This window comes from Nyctereutes procyonoides, unplaced genomic scaffold, assembly GCF_905146905.1.
Source record: "Nyctereutes procyonoides isolate TBG_1078 unplaced genomic scaffold, NYPRO_anot_genome, whole genome shotgun sequence".
NCBI lineage: Eukaryota > Metazoa > Chordata > Mammalia > Carnivora > Canidae > Nyctereutes > Nyctereutes procyonoides.
Genome location: NW_026575020.1, coordinates 46723214 through 46745999, shown reverse-complemented (window position 1 = coordinate 46745999; position 22786 = coordinate 46723214). Strand labels below are relative to the sequence as shown.

The 22786-nt window shown below is 41.6% G+C and overlaps 3 protein-coding genes across 6 annotated transcripts in view; 2 read left to right on the top strand and 1 right to left on the bottom strand.

Moving 5' to 3' along the window:
• The window catches only part of CEP95 (centrosomal protein 95), a 34245-nt gene extending 26158 nt beyond the window's left edge, over nt 1–8087 (bottom strand). The window contains exons 1-4 of one of the 2 annotated variants that reach the window (XM_055317736.1): nt 7753–8087; nt 6013–6141; nt 4681–4788; nt 501–611 (exon numbers count right to left, since the gene is read on the bottom strand). In XM_055317736.1, coding sequence (XP_055173711.1) covers nt 501–611; nt 4681–4788; nt 6013–6141; nt 7753–7771 — 367 coding nt within the window. In that variant the 5' untranslated portion in view covers nt 7772–8087. The remainder of the gene's footprint in view (nt 1–500; nt 612–4680; nt 4789–6012; nt 6142–7752) is intronic. The other variant, XM_055317742.1, reaches the window with a different exon arrangement.
• A 530-nt stretch (nt 8088–8617) lies between these two features.
• On the top strand, nt 8618–15439 carry DDX5 (DEAD-box helicase 5). Its single transcript, XM_055317725.1, has 13 exons — nt 8618–8841; nt 10056–10221; nt 10569–10665; nt 10764–10897; nt 11020–11085; nt 11548–11689; nt 11781–11941; nt 12030–12202; nt 12531–12641; nt 12855–12916; nt 12991–13050; nt 14296–14520; nt 14733–15439. Exons 1-13 carry the CDS (start codon nt 8798–8800, stop codon nt 15134–15136), a joined length of 1845 nt encoding a protein of 614 aa, XP_055173700.1. The 5' UTR covers nt 8618–8797; the 3' UTR covers nt 15137–15439.
• A 2011-nt stretch (nt 15440–17450) lies between these two features.
• Nucleotides 17451–22786, top strand: part of POLG2 (DNA polymerase gamma 2, accessory subunit) — a 39962-nt gene continuing 34626 nt past the window's right edge. For 2 of the 3 annotated variants that reach the window (XM_055318191.1, XM_055318194.1), the window contains exon 1: nt 17453–18438. In XM_055318191.1, coding sequence (XP_055174166.1) covers nt 17877–18438 — 562 coding nt within the window. In that variant the 5' untranslated portion in view covers nt 17453–17876. Of the gene's footprint in view, nt 18439–22786 lie in introns of all 3 variants that reach the window. The other variant, XR_008663499.1, reaches the window with a different exon arrangement.

The window sequence follows — 22786 nt, the reverse complement described above, 5'->3', positions numbered from 1 at the left end:
ACACAATGAATTGTTACAATTTGGGAAACTGGGTTACTCAAAGACAAAAATAAAATGTTCAAGCTGTCACAAACCTAAATGTAGGTTGAAGATAAAAAACACACCAATTCTTCCTGCTAATGTTTTAGCAATATCCAAATTATAACAAAAATGGCAGTTCTGACAGAGGAAAATTATAGAGTAAGTAATTTCATGCAATAATAGGACAACAGACAAATTTTAGCCAGAATTTAGCTATTCTAGATTAGCTTTTTTTTTTTTTTGATTAGCTTTAAAATAATTTATAAGCAACATCCAAGTTGACAAAGGACATGGTAACAGTCTAGGATAGTTTTCAACCACTTAGAACAGTAAGAATTGTGATTTAATTTATGATTAAATTTACCAGGAATATGCATTAGTGATTCTAATTCCCATGAACAAAAACAGGCAAAAAGGGACATGATATAAAATATAAACCAAATTTTTTAACAAAATCAAATTTCTATTTTCAAACTTACTTTTCTCAAGAGATGTCTCACTGATATTTTCTGTAAGATACTCCAGCAATCCATCAAATATTTCTAGCAGATTCTTAATAGATTCACTATCTCCTTTCACTATATTTTCTCCTAAACACAAAATAAAGAGTTAAAAATATTAACCAAGAAATTGAGAGCCTCATAATTTTGAAATGAAGATATCACCATGTAAATACTGTTCAAGATAAAAGAATTATAAACTACCTCAGAAAAAACAATATTATAAATACTAAAAACATGAATTTTCTGATGCCTGATTATGTCTGAATAATCAAAGGAAGCAGCCTTGAATATAATGTTTGATAATTAATTGGCACATTCGATCCTTTATCAAGAAACAAAGTAAATGGACTTAAGGAAACACACCCTAGGTAAAATTTATACCAAAATATAAAGCATCTAAAGCAGAACTTTATTAGGCTACTGAAAAAAATGGCAGTGGAGAACACAGTGGGATACTACTTCTAGACGGTGGCTTGTTCTAAAGATAATAGCAGTAGCATAATAAAACAAAAACTAAGGCGCCTGAGTGGCTCAGTCAGTTAAGGGTCTGCCTTTGGCTCAGTCATGATCCTGGGGTTTGAGCCCTGTGTCAGGCTCCCTGTTCAAGGAGGAGTCTGTTTCTCCTTCTGCCCCTTACTCTCCTCGTGCTCTCTTACTTGCTCTTTCTCTCAAATAAATAAAATCTTAAAAAAACAAAAAACAAAAAACTTGTTACTTTCATCAGGAGTTCTTCATTTTTTTCTGTTAACTCCTATTCATTTTGTTTGGATCACGCCATTTTCTTAATTAAAAACTGTCCATGAGGGGGATCGCTGGGTGGCTCAGCGGTTTAGCACCTGCCTTTGGCCCAGGGCACGATCCTGGAGTCCCAGGATTGAGTCCCGCGTCAGGTTCCCGGCATGGAGCCTGCTTCTCCCTCTGCCTGTGTCTCTGCGCCTCTCTCTCTATCATGAATAAATAAATAAATATTAAAAAAAAAAAAACAACTGTCCATGAATACAAACTTTCAATTTGTATAACTTCCAATTATAAAATAAATCAGATATAAAAAAATAAGGCATAAGGAATGTCAGTAATATTGTAATAAGCATTGAATGGTGACAGATGATAACTACACTAATCACAGTGAGCACCGTACAATATACAGAACTGTGGAATCACTATGTTGTGCACCTGAAACCAATATAACTTTGTATTTCAACTATACTTCAGTAAAATTTTCTTTAAAAAACTGTCCATGTATATACCCCCCCCTTTTTTAAAGATTTTATTTATTTACTCATGAGACACACACACAGAGAGAAGCAGACTCCATGCAGGGAGCCTGACGTGGGTAGGACTCTATCCTGGAACTCCAGGATCAAGCCCTGGGCCAAACAGAGGCGCTCAACCGCTGAGCTACCCTACCCAGGCATTCCTATAAAACCCTTTTTAGTCTCACCTTACCCCCAACTTCTCCAGTCCAATTTCCCACCACATCCACTTTATACAATCCCTAGCACAATACCTGGCCCATAATAAATTTTCTTTCAAGGTTTTATTTAAGTATTTGAGAGAGAGAGAGAAAGCATGAACAGTGGGGAGGGGCAGAGGGAGAGAGACAAGCAGACTTCCCACTGAGCAGAGAGCCCCCTGGGGGCTGCCTGATTCGGGGTTGATCCCAGGACCAAGACCTGAGCCGAACACAGAGACTTCAACCAACTGAGCCACCCAAGTGCACCCCATAATAAGTTTTTAATAAATGCTAAATTGAAATATTGACAAGAAATGGGTTAGTAAAAGCCTGGAAACTTGGCACGCTTACTGTCACGTAAAATGGACTCTAATCAACATCAGTTATGGACAGAATTTAACTCAAGACACCTACACCTGGGTTGTCCTCTGGGAGATCATGCTTGTATTCTTGTAAGTTCAAATCGGTAAGGGAGAGGCAAGATGGAAATATGATATTTGACAGAATCTAGCCATTCACAACTTCATTCATGATGCAAAACAAGCCTAAACCAAAAATGTGATGTTCTACACTACTAGTACAGATGGACAACATTTGTCAATTTTTTTCTGTTTAAAGCAAACAGAAATCTTGTTCTTAAGCCTTATGTTTTTCTGGCTTAACAAGATACACAAGTATACCCCAAGGGCATACTCAGAACTTCTCAGTTGCCAGGATGGGGAGCATCCTCTGCCAACCCAGCAACTAAGACCGCCCGCCAGAATGCAGTGCTTCATGATTGCTTTAAACAGAAAACAAGAACTAAAAAGCTGCTTTGCAGTATACCAGAAGAGGTAAGCAGTTTTGCAGCTTTTCATGGGGTTGGTGTGAGTTGTCAGGAGTAGCTCTTCATTAAAAAGTTGTATACGTAGATACAACCTTGCTATAGATTTAAAAAGCACAAATGCCAAAACTTGCCGTATTCGAGTGATAAAGCAATTCTAAGTTGAAGAACAGGGAGTTCCTGGGATCACCTTTAAAATGAATTATCTCCAAACTAATTTACCACATTTACTCACCCAGAACTCCACTCAAAAACTTAAGACAATTTTCAGTAAAATTTGTCATCAATAAAAAAAAAAAAAAAAAAAAAAAATTGTCATCAATATTAAATTGAGAGACACAAATGACTTATCCTGATTAATATTTTTCTGTCTTAACTGCCAAAGAACAAACCAATAGTGTAGTGTAAGCCTTCTCTTAGTGATGCAAATGTAGTTTCAAGTGCACAGATTCCCTGTCTTCCTTACTTGAAATTAATTTACTGGAATAATCCTCATTTTCTTGCTATCTAAAATATAGGGATTTATAAATATATTTGGTAAGTTGGCTTTAGGATACAAGCATGAGGGATCCCTGGGTGGCGCAGCGGTTTGGCGCCTGCCTTTGGCCCAGGGCGCGATCCTGGAGATCCGGGATCGAATCCCACGTCGGGCTCCCGGTGCATGGAGCCTGCTTCTCCCTCTGCCTGTGTCTCTGCCTCTCTCTCTCTCTCTCTGTGACTATCATAAATAAATAAAAAAAAAATTTAAAAAAATAGAATACAAGCACGATATAGTTTATTTTGGGAAAAAGGTGCACAATTTCACTTTATTAATTTTGAATAGACAATATATTCATGAGGTTTAAAATTCATCAAGGGTGGGGCACCTGGGTGGCTCAGTCAGTTAAGCATCTGACTCTTGATTTTGGCCCAGGTCATGATCTCAGGGTTTTGAGATTGAGCCCTACACCCACAATGCTTAAGATTCTCTCCTCTCTCTGCCTCTTCCTCACATTTGCACACACACATTCTCTCTCAAAAATGAAATAAAATAAAATTCGAAAGTGCAAAAGGCATATAATGAAATCTTATCCCATCTTCATCCTGCAGCCCTGAAGTTCCTCTTATTGGAGGCAATCAGCATTACAGGTTTCTTGCACATGCTTTGAAAGAGTCCTTCTGCAAGCAATCAACTATCTATTTATTCTCCTCACCTTCGTTTTCTACAAGTAGCACCACACTGCATATTATTATCAAGTGCACATTTTTCTGACATTATATATATTGGAGACTGTTGCACTAACATGGAACATTGTACATAATGAGCATTATCAAAAATCTACAGTGGCAAATACCCTGTAGGGAGTTATCATAATTTTTTGTTTTGTTTTTGCTATCATAATTTATTTATTTTTCTTTATTTTTCTTTTTTTTTAATAATTTATTTAACCTGTCCCTATTCAGTAGACATTTAGATGTTGCTAATTTTTAGCTGTCACAAACAAGCAGCATGTTAGCTTTAAAATAACTAAATAACAGGGCACCTGGATGGCTCAGTTGCTTGAGCATCTGACTCTGGATCTCAGGGTCATGAGTTCAAGCCAAACATTAGGTGTGGAGCCTACTTAAAAAAACAACAAAACAAAAAACATACTTCAAACTACCAGCTAGGATACTTATATCTCAGACCCAAGTCCATCAAAAACTCAATGTCTGACTTGCTAAAAAAGCTCTCAAGGATGGCTGCCCTAATTCTACTGGTCAATTGTCTTGGCTCAGTGTTGTCATTTGGTTTATTTCAAAAGCTTACTCATCTGGTTACCTATACAATCTATAGGATTCTACCTAACAAATTATTTTAGTAAAATACAAAATTATCTGATGGTTAAGTATATACCAACCTGTTATGTGAGACAAGCTGACTTGCAGGTAATCCAAGGCCAGTGAATCAATTACCGCTTGTACATTGTGAGCTTCATCCTCTTGACTCCTAGGAATAGCTATGAGGTCTGTAGGGAAGAAAAAAAAAAAAAAAAGCTACATAATTTTTCATCCGGGGGTCCAAATTATAATGGTCTCTGACCAGGCTTCTGAGTCGAGTTAACTGCTACAAAAGCAAGCTCTACCCAAACAGAACAGGCTATAAAGTACGGATAAAGCTAACAGAGCCTGAATCCTACAGAGCATCTTTATTGGCTGAATACTTAACAAATATATGTACCATAAGCACTATACCATAGAAAAAGAGACCCCTAAATTCAAGGGGATGCTAATACTCTAATAACAGAGCGTCTTTATTGGCTGAATACTTAACATATATATGTACCATAAGCACTATACCATAGAAAAAGAGACCCCTAAATTCAAGGGGATGCTAATACTCTAATAAGGGAAACAATACATAAAGTGAGACTCTAACCCATAATCATGGGGAGCTTTCCATGACAGGAAAAAAACCCACAAAAGGTACAAAAGGAGAGTTCTTGTAAGTCTTGTCAAAGCAGCCTAGTAGGAATTATTGATATAATGATTTAAAAGGTCAGTATAGACCAGAGTGAGGAAAGATTTTAACATCAACTTTGAGAGTTTCTCCTCTGGTATTGAGAGAGATGAATTTTGGGGGGAAGGATGAAAGAAGTATTTTAAAAGACTGCTCTGATAACTATATGCCCTTGCAGTCAAAATAAGGTTAAGACTAGCAACAAAGATACCAGCTAGAGGCCATCTCCATTATTCCAAGTGATGAGGGCACTAACTCATGGTAACAATGGGAAAAGAAGAGAGACTACACAGTTTTAGTACTTAATGGTTATGAGCTACATAAACAAACAGAGATAGTTGAGGAATCTTAAAGACTCTGAGCTACTCAACCAGGGATGCAGTACAAACATCAACTTATATTTGTAATATTGGTTAAGTAACAGGACCCAAAAGTTTTCCAAGTTCCACTCAATTTTAGGTACATTTACAGAAAAGGTGTGACTTTCTGTAGGTAAGGTATTAGGCATAATTAAACAGTAATGACCAAGACCACTCAACCCGATTTGACCAAGGTTGTTACTATGTGTGGGTCTCAGGAAGGTATTAAGGTAACAAATGTAACAGTTAGAAATAAGATATAAACAAAGAAAAAAATTTAAGATTTTATAAATACTATAGGATCTAACTGAAAGCACTCAAAACTCCTGGCCTAAGATATAGTCACTATTACTCCCGCTTCTTAGTACCCTTACCTGGTACCTTTTCTCCCAAAATAGATTGGTAAAGAGCAATAAAAACATTAGAATCACAATCTTCTAGTTCTCGTATCCTCAGGTGTATATGACATTTCAAAAGAAGGTTATTGGCAATGGTTATCCACTCTGTCAGGAAAGGAAAAGATCAGCCTTAAATAACACTAGAAACAGTCAATCCCCACAAAGATAGACACCAAATGATGTAGAAGATAAAATATCTGATTATAGAAGTTCAAAGACCCTCTGAGGCATGATTTTTGAAAACATATTTAATTTCTTGGGATGACTTCCAGAGTGCTGGAATTTCAATGTAGTCAAACCTATGATGCAAATCCAATTTTTACTGTTGCAAACTAAAATCTTGTTATTTTACCTTTTCTTATTTTTACAAGCCATACATAGCTGTTTTTAACATACTTAAAAGTAAACAGGAATAGATGTCATAAAGGAGACAGTTTGTTAACGATTGTCTGAGATTAGCAGAAACTAATTAATGGATGCTGCTTCAAATTCCCAATAGCATTAGTCATGTTTCTACCCAATTATTTTGTGCAAGTGAGAATTTCTCTGGTGCCCCAATAGGTGGTGATTAATTCAGGCTGTTAAAAAACTGAAGTAATGACCCCAACACTGCAACATTTGTTTTAGTTCTTTAAAAAAATTACATTTAATGGAGGCGCCTGGGTGGCTCGGTCGGTTTAAGCCTTTGCCTTCAGCTCAGGTCATGATCCCGGCAGGATGGAGCCCCCAAGTCTGGCTCCCTGCTCACCAGGGAGTCTGCTTTTCCCCTTGCTCATGCTCTCACTCAAATAAATAAATAAAATCTTTAAAAAAAAAATAAAGTCAATGAATAAGAAGTAAAACACAGGCAATACACAAAGACATCCCTAAATTCAGAACTAGCACATTACCAACACTGTTGGAAGTTTCCTGTGTGCCACCGCACCCCACCCCCAGATACGGTCGGAATTAGCAAGATTATTTCACGACTTTCTCCAACAAAGGTAATTTCTAAAGCCTGACCTATTTGCTCCCTGATATAATTTATGGTGGTTAAGGAGAAGTCCTCCGACTCCGTATTTGACGAATTGAGCGCGTTCAAGGCACGTTATCTCCCTGTCCCCGTGCCCACTTCTCACAGCGGACCAAACCACGAGCTGGTTTGAACGCTGTCCTGAGGAAAGGATGAAAAGCGTCCCGGACAACCCAACCCACTCGGTTTTCAAAAGCGGTTGCTAGACAATGCCGGTAACTCCAGAGGGCACTGAAGAGAGAAATCCGCCACTATCCTCCTGCGGCAGGAGCATCCGCAGATCCTTAGAGTGCCGTTCCCCTCAAAACTTCAATGCACATGGGGGTCACGGCCTCAGTCCCCACAATCCAAGAGGCAGAGAGCGCGCTGACAGTGGCTGGATTCCCCAGAGAAACGCGAGTCCCGGGAAGCAGCTTTCTGACTGCCCTTTTTGCAGCCAGGTTGCGGGCGTGCTGCGGGCCTCGCCACGGGGTTCTTCTCTCCACACCCCAAGATCTCGCTAGATGGCCTCTGGGAGGAGGACCCAGAGCGGGGCCAAGAAACCCACGGAACCGCCGACTACGACTGGGTGTCTGTCACCAGCCCCGCCGGCAGCCCAGACCCAGGGAGTCCAGCCGGAGGATTCGAGATAAAAGGCCTAGGAGCGTCCGGCGGACGTAAAGGGTTTCAGTCCACACACACCCGGGCTCCGGGCCGAGACTCACCAGCCTCTGAGCCGGCCATGTCACGGAGGCAGGTCGCTGCCGGACTTCCAGCTGGGCGCGAGGTGGACGGCGTCCGGGAAGGGCCGCACAGCGCAGACGCAACGCCGAGGTGGGGGGAGAACGAAACGAAAGGGCAGGGGGTGAAAGAGGGAGGGACGTTAAAACGGCTTCTTGCTGCTGATTGGTCATCACGGGAGGACTTCCTTTCGCAGCACGCGCCCAGGCGGCGGTTTGTGGGCTCTAGGTACCATCCTCCGCGGGCAAGATCCCGCTGAGGGATTCTCAGGTGGGTGGGTTTGACAGGCCGGGTCACCCAGCGGCCCTGGCCGGTCTCCCGGGGGCATTAGTGCGGCACTTCCGGTGAGCTATTTCGTTTCGTATTCCTCCGCCGACGCCAAGTGGAGAAGTAGTGCGGCCCGCTTACCCGATGGGCGGGAGCAGTCACGTGACAATGTCAGGCTCCGCCTTCCCGTCTCACTTGGTTAGGGGCGTGAAGGCTCTTTGGAGACGTAAACATCTCCAAGTGGGCTGAGTGGGTTGGTCTGTGCTGGCCATTTTGTCGGCAGGGCTAGACCTGGAAAAGGGCGGGGTGGCTTCCTTGAGGTGTGGAAAGACGAGAAAAAGGTGAAGAACAAAGAGTAGGCTAAGGCGTCTCAGTGCGGGTGGGCCCAGCCGTGAAAGGGGCCCCAAACCGGCGACTCTGAGGGAAGCGGGGGGTGGGGGTGGGGCGAGAACATGGCGGATCCCGGAACGCCGGCGGGCGTTGCGCCCTCTGCGCAGGGGCGGGGTGATTAGGTCATAGAGCGGCTCCCAGCATTCTCTGCGGCGGAGGAGGCGGTCCAGGCTATAAAACCGGCTGCCGGGACGCGGCCGGCACCTCATTCATTTCCACCGGTCTCTTGTCGAGCAGCTCCGGCCCCTGTCATCGCCGCCCCGCTGCCGCTGCCGCCCCCGCAAGGCTTTGCCATCGCCAAAGCCACCTGCAGCGACTCGTCGCACCCGATTCTCTTTACTTCGTTCCCCGCCAACCGCAACCATTGACGCCATGTCGGGTTATTCGAGTGACCGAGACCGCGGCCGGGATCGAGGGTGAGTGTGGGAACGGACTTGTCAGGCCCGGCAGTGGGGGATGGGAGGCCGATGAAGGAGGCGGCGGGCGGGGGCGACGGACAGTCGGCTTTTTCCGCCTATATTTAGCCTTTACGAATCGAAGGCTTGCGCCATTTTGATATTTGTCCGGAACTGACAGAGGGATGTTTCCCTGTTAACGGTCCTCAAGCTCGCCTTTTGTTGGTGGGGGGGATGGGGGAGGCGCCGAAGCCCCCACCCCCGCCCCCGGCGACTGAGCAGCTGTTGGGGAGAATTCGGGGGAGTGTATTTCAATGGTTGGAAAGCGCGACGCTTTCAGGAGAACGAAGTCGCCGCTGTTCGGTGCATCTTTTCGGGAAGTGTTGTAGGGGCCCCGGGAGTTCTGTGGTAGTCGAAGGGGTCGCCTCACGAGCCATTGATGGCGCGGGAGCAGGAGGGCGGCCGGCACCGCGGGAATCGGCCATGTGGCTGAGCCGCGGGTACAAAATGCCGGCGTCGGACATGGCGGCGGCGCCTTTGTTACCCCGCCCGGCGGAGGAGCTCAAAATGGCAGCGTCGAGAAAATGTGGCGCAGAGAGAAATGCGAGACAAAGGGGGAAGCGCCGCCCCAGCGGGAACGCCGCCCGGTCCGGGACTCCTCCCCCGGTAGTTGCCAGCTCCTCCTCCTCTTTTTCTTTGCGTTATATAATTTTGCTATCTTGATGTGGAGCCCTCCGGGGGGATCCCCCCAATTCGATGGGCTTGCATAAATGTCTCGGAGACCACCGTCCTTGTTCTGTTCTCGTGGGTGCTGTCCCATTATTCCTTAAAACCAAAGCTGCTTGGCTTGGAAAGAGCTGATAATAACATTGCTGTTAAGCACCTCCCTTGTATTGTCTCTCTCCCAGACATTTAATGCCTAAGCTCACGGGAAAGACTAGGAGCCACAAGCTGTTGTCTATCCTTGTAATCTGAACTTGGGGCGTTTGGGCAGCCAATTTCCGACCTGATAAATCCCGGGCTGTTGATTTGGCTTCAGTACTCTGTATTTGGGACAACGGAAAGTGAGAGAGATGGTGCTAATTGTGGCTTTTGAGAGCATGACCCATCACTAAGGACAGTGCTAAGTCTTAAACCTCAAAGTATCTGTACTGTGTGTCAAGGGACAATAAATAGTCTGTATGTAAACGTCTTCGTAGGTAGTTGAAAATATAACTTGCTTGTTTTAATTTCAGGTTTGGTGCACCTCGATTTGGGGGAAGTAGGGCAGGGCCCCTATCTGGAAAGAAGTTTGGAAACCCTGGGGAGAAACTAGTCAAAAAGAAGTGGAATCTTGATGAGCTGCCCAAATTTGAGAAGAATTTTTATCAAGAACACCCTGATTTGGCTAGGCGCACAGCAGTGAGTAATTTCACAGGGCTTCCTTGGGCTGTAACTCAACAGTGACTTTTAGTAAACAGAAATTTGAACAGAGGCCTTGGAAATAACTGAACTTAGGGAAACTCATATTTTCTGATAGTCGAGGAAGAGGATGTGCTTTGGCAAGTGGTATCTTTGAATTTTTCTATTTAGAGTGGTTAAATATAACTACAATCGTTGGATCTTGTGCTCTGTAGGTTTTCTATATGTGGTTATAGATTTTAAATGGCCCGTTAAAGTTGCTAATCCTTGATAAACTTAAGGCCTCTGTCTGCATATTAGTGAAGGTTGTTATGGTACTTAGTAGGTTATTACAATTTGTTTTATAGCAAGAGGTGGAGACATACAGAAGGAGTAAGGAAATTACGGTTAGAGGTCACAACTGCCCAAAGCCAGTTCTGAATTTTTATGAAGCAAACTTCCCTGGTAAGTGCTAGTTTAGAGCACTCACCCCCCCCCCTTTATTAATTTCACCCTTTTTCTTAGCTTCACTAAATTTACTGAATTACTGTTGCTAATTACAGCAAATGTAATGGATGTGATTGCAAGACAGAATTTTACTGAACCCACTGCAATTCAAGCTCAGGGATGGCCCGTTGCTCTAAGTGGATTGGATATGGTTGGAGTAGCACAGACTGGATCCGGGAAAACATTGTCTGTAAGTGTGAGAGAATTTTTGGAGTTTTAATATGTGATTATGTTAGAGAAAATGGATTAGTGATATAAGGAAATTAGAAGCTTTTTAATTTAACTTTTGTTTTGTTCCCCCACCCCAAATAGTATTTGCTGCCTGCTATCGTCCATATCAATCATCAGCCATTCCTAGAGAGAGGTGATGGGCCTATTGTAAGTATATATGTGTGTATTTTTTCTTAATTTTTGTGTGAGTACAATAAAGAGAGTTACAGAATATATAGCAAAACCAATTCTGGTGGTTTCACATAGAGACATCAGTTGTGTTATGTAATTTAACTGGAGACAAAGTTGCCTTGATCATCCTGGAATATTGGATAGCAAAATCCATTACCTGCTGAAGTAATGGCAGCCCCAGTGGCGCAGCGGTTTAGCGCAGCCTGCAGCCCAGGGCAAGATCCTGGAGACCCTGGATCGAGTCCCATGTCAGGCTCCCTGCATGGAGCCTGCTTCTCCCTCCGCCTCTCTCTTTCTGTGTCTCTATGGATAAATAAATAAAAATCTTAAAAAAAAAAAAAAAAAGAGATACCTGTTGAAGTAATGCCAGTAAATGCCCGTAAGTTTAAACTAGGATCCAGGACTCTGCAAAAACCTATTCCACTTTGTTTCTTTTAGTGCTTGGTGCTGGCACCAACTCGGGAACTGGCCCAACAGGTACAGCAAGTCGCTGCTGAATACTGTAGAGCATGTCGATTGAAGTCCACTTGCATCTATGGTGGTGCTCCCAAGGGACCACAGATTCGTGATTTGGAGAGAGGCACGTAACAAAAAATCCTTTTTCTTGTTTTTGTTGGTGTTAGAAATTCTAGATGTTACGGTTATATTTATATTTATATTTTTAACTGAAGGTGTGGAAATCTGTATTGCAACACCTGGAAGACTGATTGATTTTTTAGAGTGTGGGAAAACCAATCTGAGAAGAACCACCTACCTTGTCCTTGATGAAGCAGATAGAATGCTTGATATGGGCTTTGAACCCCAAATAAGGAAGATTGTGGATCAGATAAGAGTAAGTACCCCTAAAAATGTTTTATTTTGAAACATGGCTCTAAACTTATTTAGAATGCAATGCTTTTTTAAAATCCAACATTCTTTAGCCTGATAGGCAAACCCTAATGTGGAGTGCAACTTGGCCAAAAGAAGTAAGACAGCTTGCTGAAGATTTCCTGAAAGACTACATTCATATAAACATTGGTGCACTGGAACTGAGTGCAAATCACAACATTCTTCAGATTGTGGATGTATGTCATGACGTAGAAAAAGATGAAAAGTAAGTTTTTTATAGAACTAAAAGTTCAGTGTACAAATTTAGAAGTTAAGAAACTTACATAGGGTAGAATGTGAACGTGTTCTTTTAAAATCCTGTCAATCTTAGCAATGTTTCCTTCATTCACAAAATTGGTTATCTGGTAACATTTCTTTTAGGAGAGGAACCTGTTTTGTGGTTTAAGGACCAAAGGTAGAATTGCTTGATAAGTGTTCAAGCAGGTGTTTTTTTATTCACAGCCATGTAAATTGAAGATAGTTCTTGAGTGACCATAAATGTGTGGCTATAATCACGGACTTCTTTTAAAATTCACTGTTTTTTTCCCTGCAAGACTTATTCGTCTAATGGAAGAGATCATGAGTGAGAAGGAGAATAAAACCATTGTTTTTGTTGAAACCAAAAGAAGATGTGATGAGCTTACTAGAAAAATGAGGAGAGACGGGTATGTGAGTTTTTTCCATTAAAGCAAGTATATGAGAGCTGAATTTAAGGGAAGGGGCAAGTGGATTTGAATGTCATAGATAAGTTTACCTGGTGTAAATAAAACTGCATGGGTTAGGTGAAGTTAAAGAAATTAGTGACTAGATAGGCAGTAAAGTAAAACCTATCAGGCTTTAAATGCAAAGCCTACTGACAAAATTTTTCTTGAATGTAGGTGGCCCGCCATGGGTATCCATGGTGACAAGAGTCAACAGGAACGTGACTGGGTTCTAAATGGTAAGTCAGATGAAAATTTTTTTCACTCAGAACCTGGAGTTCTCAGATTATTGATGATCATTTCTTTTTCACAGAATTCAAACATGGAAAAGCTCCTATTCTGATTGCTACAGATGTGGCCTCCAGAGGGCTAGGTTAGTAAAAACTCGAATTCGTGGCTTGGTTTCCCAGAAGATCTCCATATAATTTTTTTAAAGAAAGTTTATTGCTTTCTTTAACCTCTGCATTTTTTCTAAGTTTTTTTCATATAAAGGTGCAGTCTTTGTGGCAAGGCCTAGGCATGACAATCGGAGGACTCGAGGGGGATGGAGGACTAGTGATCGGCTGGCTGCTTCCAGTCGATTAGAGAGGTGAAAAGCTGAAAGTGTGCCAGTAATCTTCAAAAGGCAGAACATACCACCTCTGCCCCGTAAACTGTTCTCTCCGGGGGAAAAAAATGGAAGTTATCCTCACAGTTCACTGCCGTGGTATTTCTTCTGTCCCATGCTTTGCATGACTGCCATGGTACAGCATTGTTTCAAACTGTTTACTGTGATCTGTGGGTCTTTGAGTTTCAGTGAGTTTGCTGAAATGTTGAAGAAATATTTCCAAACTTCAATGTTCAATGAAATTTTTGTTCAAGTTTGAAATGGAGAGAGCAGCTTTAAAAGGTACTAAGCCTTTTACAAATTGGTGAGTACTGGCACATGAGATCTAGAGCAGGAGCAACTTCTCACACTTATTAGTCAGTGGGAAAAGAAAGCAGTGCTTTGAAAGTTCCTCCCTCACCTACACAGTAGTCGTCATGTCGAGACCTGCCAGAGAGAGACACATTCTCAAGTGAATCCTGGCTTCTTGGAAGCGCTTGCCTAGACGAGACACAGTGCATAAAAACAACTTTTGGGGGACAGGTATGTTTTTCTTGCAGCTGCGGTTGTAAGGTCTTGGCAAGACAAGCAGTGTGGCCAGAATTTTGAACTTCTGATGAGTGTGTAATGTAAAGGACCATGTACATTTTTGTTTAAAGGTCCTCAAAATGAGCACATGAAGAGGTTGCTGTGAACCTTTAAGTGGCCCTACTGCGCAGAAGCATTCAGATGTCACTTGATGATCTGTAAGGGGACTTGCTGGTTTGGGAGTATGTTAGAGAATACACGTCCTTTTGATAGGTTCTCTGTCATTGGGTGGGCAATGAGACAGGTAGATGGTGTGTGCTTTTTTTTTTTTTCCTTCCAACCTCAATGGTATTCCTACAGGGAATGGATAACCATTTTAACTGTATTTTTTGCAGCCCGTACCTTCTTGGGAATACAATTGTCTAACTTTTTATTTTTGGTCTGGCTGTTGTGGTGTGCAAAACTCCGTACATTGCTATTTTGCCACACTGCAACACCTTACAGATGTGGAAGATGTGAAATTTGTCATCAATTATGACTACCCTAACTCCTCAGAGGATTATATTCATCGAATTGGAAGAACTGCTCGCAGTACCAAAACAGGCACAGCATACACTTTCTTTACACCTAATAACATAAAGCAAGTGAGCGACCTTATCTCTGTGCTTCGTGAAGCTAATCAAGCAATTAATCCCAAGTTGCTTCAGTTGGTCGAAGACAGAGGTTCAGGTAAGACTAACCTTCATTAAGAAATGTTGGTGATTTGGGGTCACATGATTGTCTGCAAATCCATTAAATGGGATTGGCGGGTGAGTAAAATCTTCATATGAAACTGAGAAAACACTTTAAACTTTGAATAGAGCTTCTTCCTAATTTCTTCTGTACTAGTAATGATTTGTGCTGTGGAAATAATCAGCTTGCAATTCTTTTTTTTTTGACAGGTCGTTCCAGGGGTAGAGGAGGCATGAAGGATGACCGTCGGGACAGATACTCTGCGGGCAAAAGGGGTGGTTTTAATACCTTTAGAGACAGGGAAAATTATGACAGAGGTTACTCTAGTCTGCTTAAGAGAGATTTTGGGGCAAAAACTCAGAATGGTGTTTACAGTGCTGCAAATTACACCAATGGGAGCTTTGGAAGTAATTTTGTGTCTGCTGGTATACAGACCAGTTTTAGGACTGGTAATCCAACAGGGACTTACCAGAATGGTTATGATAGCACTCAGCAATATGGAAGTAATGTTCCCAATATGCACAATGGTATGAACCAACAGGCATATGCATATCCTGCTACTGCAGCTGCGCCTATGATTGGTTATCCAATGCCAACAGGATATTCTCAATAAGACTTTAGAAGTATATGTAAATGTCTGTTTTTCATAATTGCTCTTTATATTGTGTGTTATCAGACAAGATAGTTATTTAAGAAACATGGGAAATGCAGAAATGACTGCAGTGCAGCAGTAATTATGGTGCACTTTTTCGCTATTTAAGTTGGATATTTCTCTACATTCCTGAAACAATTTTTAGGTTTTTTTTGTACTAGAAAATGCAGGCAGTGTTTTCACAAAAGTAAATGTACAGTGATTTGAAATACAATAAATGAAGGCAACGCATGGCCTTCCAATAAAAAATATTTGAAGACTGAATTAAGTGGAAATTGTACTTTATTTTACATCTATAATGTCATGTAAAACTTTGCTTAGATGGTCTGGTTTGTTTTTTTTTTTTTTTTTTTTTTTAAAACCATAAAAACTAAATTGACTGCTCCTTTCTATGATTTAGGTTTGGGAAGTGGGGAGAACAGAAGGCCCTTCTTAAAAATGATCTATTTATATTGCAAGAATTAAATGAGATTAAGTAAATTTACAATTGTAGGCTAAGTTGTATTAAGGCTTTCTGCCAGTACCTCATCAGGTGAGTCATTTTAATAGCCTATTTATTAGCAGAATGGGGAAGTGAGATTAAAATAGGACATAATCAACTGTATAGCCCCACCCTCAAACTGCTTAGTGTGAGAACAACGTGGATGACTATTTCTTTGCAAAATTTTATTTGAAAAGCTCCAAATAACTTGATTTTTCAGAATAGTTTATAGTCTTGCTCTTGGCTCTAATGTGAATTAGCAAAATGGTGAACAAAGCTAAGACTTTAAATTTATATAGATTGTAGTCTTCAGGCTCTTGGGACATTTAACTGTAGTTGACACTGGGAATCATGAATGTCTTTACCATAATTCAGGGAACTCTAGAGGAGTTTAAAAACTGGAGGGTCTATTCATATTCAAACAAAACCCCGTGAAAGTAAATGAATGATGAACCAAGAGGAAGCAACATAACCAAAAGCACAGTGACTTGTACAAGTCGTCTTAGGTCAACATGGGTTTTTATTGCTAGAAAGGTCAGGGGACGATGGATTATTTTAGATTTAACTTTGGCTCACCGATCTTTCTAACACTTCATTTCAATAATGACTAGAAATAGGTCTGAATGTCTTCCCAGAGAGTCTGGTATATATGTTCCTTTTTGTCAGGAGAGGAGAGGTCTTTATGAGACTTCATTTAAATTCTGATTACTAAACAGGCTTTAATTGGTGTCAATGCCTTATCTCTAAAATGTAAAATCTTACTAGAGTTTGCTTGGGGTTGGGGGACAGGGGAAGTGGTATTTTTAGGACTAATACATTGAAAACTGATTCAGCCTCTAGTGACTGAAAAGTTTTCAATAGCATGGTTAGTCAAATTCATGACTTATAAGAAGTTTTTGGGGTAGGTTGGAGTATTTATTACATATTTTACTGTTTAATGTCTAACGGCCTTTTAATTTGTAAACACTTATTGAAATGATTGTGGGGCTGTGGAAAACATTTACCTATTTACCTTTGAAGTAAGTTTTAAGACAGTCCACTTTTTAGCATGTGTGTTGTGTCCAGCCTGTGGTTGTCTGAACTAATAAATGTGATTTTTCTCCCCATTCTCGCTTTTATTTATTTGTGTATAGGCCTCTTCCCTGGTGTGTTTCCTGATTGGAAAACACGATGATAGAGTCCAGCTTTTAATAGAATTTAAGTAGAGCTTTAAATAGAAATTTTTAACAAAATTGTTTCCCAGCAATACTGAATTTTTAAAAAAAGTTTCTGCACGTGTGCTTTTTCTGAGCCTGTCTTGTAACATACACGTGTAATGATAAATTTTAACTATGTCTGCTAGGCTGCATCTTCCTTTCTTTAACTGCCCTTTGTTACTTTAGTAGAATCCAGTAGCTTGTTTTCTCATCTGTGATAATCTTTAATGGTTACCCTAACTACACTTTAAGGGAAGCTAGAAGTAAGAATCCTGGGCTTTGGGAGCAACCGTTTTCTCTTGTGGGCTGTGCCACTTTTGGGCTATTTGGGCAATTCCTGAGGGCTCCAAGTGTGGGAAGGCAAAGAGATCGTAAGTGTGCCTGTTGAGGTAATCCTGGATCTGTCTTAATCACGTTCTGAATGTTTTAAAGGACTTGTAGAAAGGTTCTCTGGTAGAAGAGCTTGTCTTTAGAGCTGTCAGTCGGCCTCCACGTTCACCTGGAGGGCTGGGTTCCTCTATTCCGGGCGGGGGGTCGGGGGGTGGGTGCAGGCAGCACTGACCGGACTACCCCGCCACTACGGAAAGCCCATCCCCGTTTGCGGCCACACCTCCATCGGCGCTCCTGTGAGCCGACACCACAGCTGCAGCGTTTACAGAGAACTAAGGCCTGGGTCTCTAAACCATCATGAAGGGTGGAGATCGCCGAAGTGTGAAGCAAAAGTGACTCCTAGTACACAGCGTGATGATGAAAAGTAGGGGAGAATGACCTCTGCGGGTGCTAAAGACGGGAGGGGCCGGGCTTAAGGGAGGCAAGAAACGGTAGGGGGTCTGCGTCGGCCCCAGCGACTCGGCCGGCCCCCGGCGGCTTCAGCCGGAGCGCCGTGACGCGCTTCCGTGGGTGTGGCCGGCTGCGCTCACGCTCACTTCCGTCGCGCCTGCGCCGTTGGCCGCCGGCCTCACGTTTGCGGCGGTTTGCCGGGATGAACCAGCTAAGAGGAGGCCGCTGTTGAAGCCCGCGGACGATGCGTTCTGGTGCGGCGGTCAGGGCCTGCCGGAAAGTCTGCAGGTGCCTGTTGTCTGGGTTTGGGGGTCGAGTGGGCGGAGGGCCGCCCGAGCTGTCGGTGGAAGGGAGCCGCTCCCTCGGAGCGCCCCTGAGGTCGCACGCAGAGCCGCCCGGGGGGAGCGAGCCGCCCGAAGCCCCCGAGTCCGGTGAGGGGAGCCAGGAGCTGGTAGAGATCTGTCGGAGAAGGCATTTCTTCAGCGGCAGCAAGCGGCAGCTTAGCCAACATTCTCTTCTGAACGGGTGCCACTCCGGCTTGGGCCCCTTGGGCCTGGAGTTGCGGAAGAACTTGGCAGCAGAATGGTGGTCCTCGGTGGTGGTGGTCAGGGAGCAGGTCTTCCCGGTGGATGCCCTCCATCACGAGCTTGGCCCTACGCTGCCCGGGGACAGTGCCTTCAGGTTAGTTTCAGCAGAAACTCTACGCGAAATCTTGCAAGACAAAGAGCTGAGTAAGGAACAGCTAGTAGCATTTCTTGAGAACTTATTAAAAACTTCTGGGAAACTACGGGAGAACCTTCTTCACGGTATGCTACAAAATTCATGCTTTTCATGCTTCAAAATTGATGGGGTGGAAAGGCAGTCTTGGAGATTTCGCGATTTGCAACTGGCCCTCTATTCACGTGGAAAGGCAATTATCGGGTCTCCTCTTTGAAGTAGTTGTGTATATTGATAGTGTTTCTCCCGGGGAGAAAACTGGCCTATGGAATAGCTACAGTTTCTTAAACTATCTGGCTGAAAGACCAGGTGATGGTCTCAATTTTATGGGGCAACCCTAGAGTTCAATTGAGCAGCCCTAGAATTAGCGGTAAATTAAGTCCCTTGAATCATTTGTTCGTCATTACCAAAGTGTTTGTAAATACTTCCACAGTTATTCTTTAATTTTACACACAACAGACTTATCAAGAGCTCGTTTTTCTAGAGCAAAATAAATCAGCCTTTCCCAGTTTTTTCCTACAGAAAACCGATTTACACTCTGTTTGAAGAGCCCTTTGAGTGGTATTTGAGTTGACTAAAATAATAGGACTAATCAAGCTTTGTAACTGATTCTTGAGTAAATACACAGAAATTTGTGGGGTACCATTTGCCTCTAAAGTTTATTTTGTAATCTCTGCCCTCAGCGTGGGCCTGGAACTCACAACCCTGAGATCAAGAGCTGCTTGCTGTACCTGACTGAGCCAGCCAGGCGCCCCCACCATTTATTTGCCTTTAGTCAAATAGAACATGATTGCAGAGATTTGGCGCGAGGGGGGTGGGCGGCGGTGGAGATTCAAGTTCTTTACAAGACAGACTTGCTGCCACAGCATCTCATCTTTGCAAAATGCTATCCTTACTATATTTTAACTAAGTGGCACTACCAAGTAATTTATCCAATGTCCATGGTTCTCTGAAAATTAGTACCCACATTATAGCTTTTTAAAGACTTCCTTAATAAGATACAGCAAACTAAAGCAAACTGGTGAATATTTGTGAGTTTTGATTTGTACTACTTCAATTATTCCATAATGTCTGTATTTTGGGCAAGTTAAGTCACTGCTTGTTACCATGTCTAAAGCAAATCAATCTTTTCCCTATTAGGAAGATGAAATTTAGCTTGCTTAGATATCCATTCATCAAAACATCTATTGATAACACCAGACGTTTTCTTTCCTTTCAGAAATGTTAAAACCACTTATTTTGCAGAATTCTTTAGTTGACTATAGTGTTTTTAGCTTAGAGTTACCCAATTTGCCACTTTTTCCTATTCCCAGACTCCTTGCTCTTTTTATTTCATGCCTGAACTACTTTGGTAGCCTCTACTTATGAATAGTTGTTTAAAAATCTTAGTCATTATATTTCCAGATATTGTTATTGCTCCATTCTCTCCTGTCCTTCTGTGACAAATTACATGTTAGACCTTTCACTCATCTTGTCAACTTTTTTTTAAATTTTTTAACTTTTTTAATTTTTATTTATTATTTTTTGTCATCAACTTTCCTGAACACAATCACATTTTTCCTAAAGTCTGCATCTAATAACTCAGATATTTCTGTTTCTACTGTTTGTTTTTCTCTGGACCTTTGGTCCTTTGGACTTTTCTCCTGATAGTCTGTGTAATTTGTGTATAAATTGTAGAGGTAAATTGAGCTTCTAGGTGATGTTTCCTTCTTTCTGGGAGGAATTACTTTGCTTTTAGCAGGCAGCCAGAGTGGGAGCATATCTTTTTTTAAAAATATATTTATTTTTTTGAGAACGCACACACAAACGGGGAGGGGCAGAAGGAAAAAGACAAGCAAACTCCCTGATGATCTGGGAGCCAGATTCAGGATTTGATCCCAGGACTCTGAGATTGTGACCTGAGCTGAAGTCAGACACTTAACCGACTGAGCCACCCAGGTGCCCCATAGAGTGTGAGCATATTTTATTAATACAATCTGGGATTAAATTTATTGGAGATTAGTCTTCAGTGTTTTCATCGCTTCTACAAGTGTAGCCCTTGAGTGTCCCTAGTGAAAGACTGGGGTGTTTACCAGAGCCACCCCTCCTTGAGGAGCTAGGAACTACAGTTTTTGTACTTCCCAGTCCCCTAAGATGTCAGGAAGCTTTGCTCAGCATTTTCAACTTCTCAGCTCTGGTACTTGAGAATTAGAAAAACACTAAATGTTGGGTTCACCTCTCTGCTCCTCCCTTCTCTCCATGTTTTGGACCTTCAAGTCCTCACTGCCTTGATAGCTTAGTCTCTAAGCAGGTGTTTTTTTTTTTTTTTGTTTTTTTTTTTTAAGTTTCTTGACCAGCTTTTCTTATCTTTCTGATCTATACTTATTACCAGAAGTGGAAATCTCAAGTAACTTAAACACAGTGCTGTCATTTAGTGGGATATAATTCAAGTTCATAAAGAACTAAGATTTAAATTTAAGATTAAAGAACTTAGATTTATTCCAAATAGAAATGTTGGAATTATAATTCTGAAGCTATTTCCTATGTTATAGGATAAAGCAAATAGATGAATAATGTTATTAGGAACCAAGATTTTTCACTGTAAGAAAAAAAGAGATATAAAAATAAGATAAGGATAAACTTTGTAATGTTAAATTTCAATCAGCAATATCAGTATGACCTCATATTTTAAAAAATATTATTTCTTAACTTTCTTCATTGAAAGGGCCTAGAAGTAATGACACTCAATAGAAGTGAACACACTTAGTACACAGTTTTTGATTTCTAAAATGAACCAGTGCTTGGAGAAATGTCTCATCCCAGGTCTGGGGCATGGAAGTACAAGGTGAGTTTGGGACATTTTATGGTGCTAGAAAGCAAAGAATTACTTGAAGACTAGCTGGGTCATGTCAAAAGGACGCAGATGCTGGCTTGAAGAAGACTCCCACTGGCTAAATTTGAGACAGACTGAATATTAAATATTAATGGTAATGGATCTTAACACATTAAAAAAAATTATAGTGTCAAAAAAATAATTAGTTGAGCTTCTGGTAGGGGAAGGAGGTGGAGAAAGTTTATATTTTTACAGAAGCTACATAATAAATGTAGAAGGAACACAGAAAAATCACCGTTTTATGATTTTGTAATGTCCAGTATAATAATTGATTCAAGCAGGAACATCAGTGGATTCTAAAATGTTTGATGGAAGATTGTTGAGCAGGATATTGTTGGGGAATGGATATTTGCTACCTAACCAGGTAATCAAATTTGATTTCATTAATATGGGATAATTTGATATTAGATTCTTCCTGTTAAAATACAAGAAGACATGTACATCAACTATGTAGCATTTATTTCTGCTAAAAATGATTTACCCAAATCAATGAAACAATCAGCTAAATCTTGACTATGACTGGTCTGGACTCAAAAGTCCATTTCAGGGACGCCTGGGTGGCTCATCGGTTGAGCATCTGCCTTTGGCTCAGGGCATGATCTGGGTTGGGGGATTGAGTCCTGCATCAGGCTCCCTGCGAGGAGCCTGCTTCTCCATCTGTCTGTCTCTCTACCTCTCTCTGTGTCTCTCATGAGTAAATAAATAAATAAAATCTTCTTAGGGCATGATCTGGGTTGGGGGATTGAGTCCTGCATCAGGCTCCCTGCGAGGAGCCTGCTTCTCCATCTGTCTGTCTCTCTACTTATCTCTGTGTCTCTCATGAGTAAATAAATAAATAAAATCTTTTTAAAAAGCCAACATTTCATTAAAAACAAAGTTAGAAAAGGAAGGAGTAAGGGAAAATGTTCCAGGTTAAAAGAGATTAAAAAGGCCCAATCAAAATGCAGAGCAGGAGGCTTAATTAGGGAAAAAGAGAATAGCAATAAACGGCATTTTGAGTGACAATTGGAGAAAATAGAATATTGACCATATGGTAGATGAAATTATGGTATTATGATTAGTTTTATGGTGTAATAATGATATACAGAGAATAACTTTAGACATACTGAAATGTTTTGGGATAAACAAGAAAATGTGGCAGAGTGTTGACAATTGGTGAATCTAGCTGAAGAGTTTATTGTGTTTATTTACACTGTTGTACTATCAACTTTCTCATAGATTTGAAAAATTAAGAAGTTGGAGGAAGGGCAGCCTGGGTGGCTCAGCGGTTTAGTGCTGCCTTCAGCCCAGGGCATGATCCTGGAGACCTGGGATCAAGTCCCATGTTGAGCTCCCTTCATGGAGCCTGCTTCTCCCTCTGCATGTGTCTCTGCCTGCCTCTCTCTTTCTCTCTCTCTCTCTCTCTCTCTCTCTGTCTCTTATAAATAAATAAATAAAATCTTAAAAAAAAAAGAAGTTGGGGGGAAACTCAGTAGTAATCAATATCTGCCTTAATAGTTCCATGCTACTTGTACTGCTGTGTTAGTGTTATTATTAATTTGTTTATAAACTGACCCTTATGACTT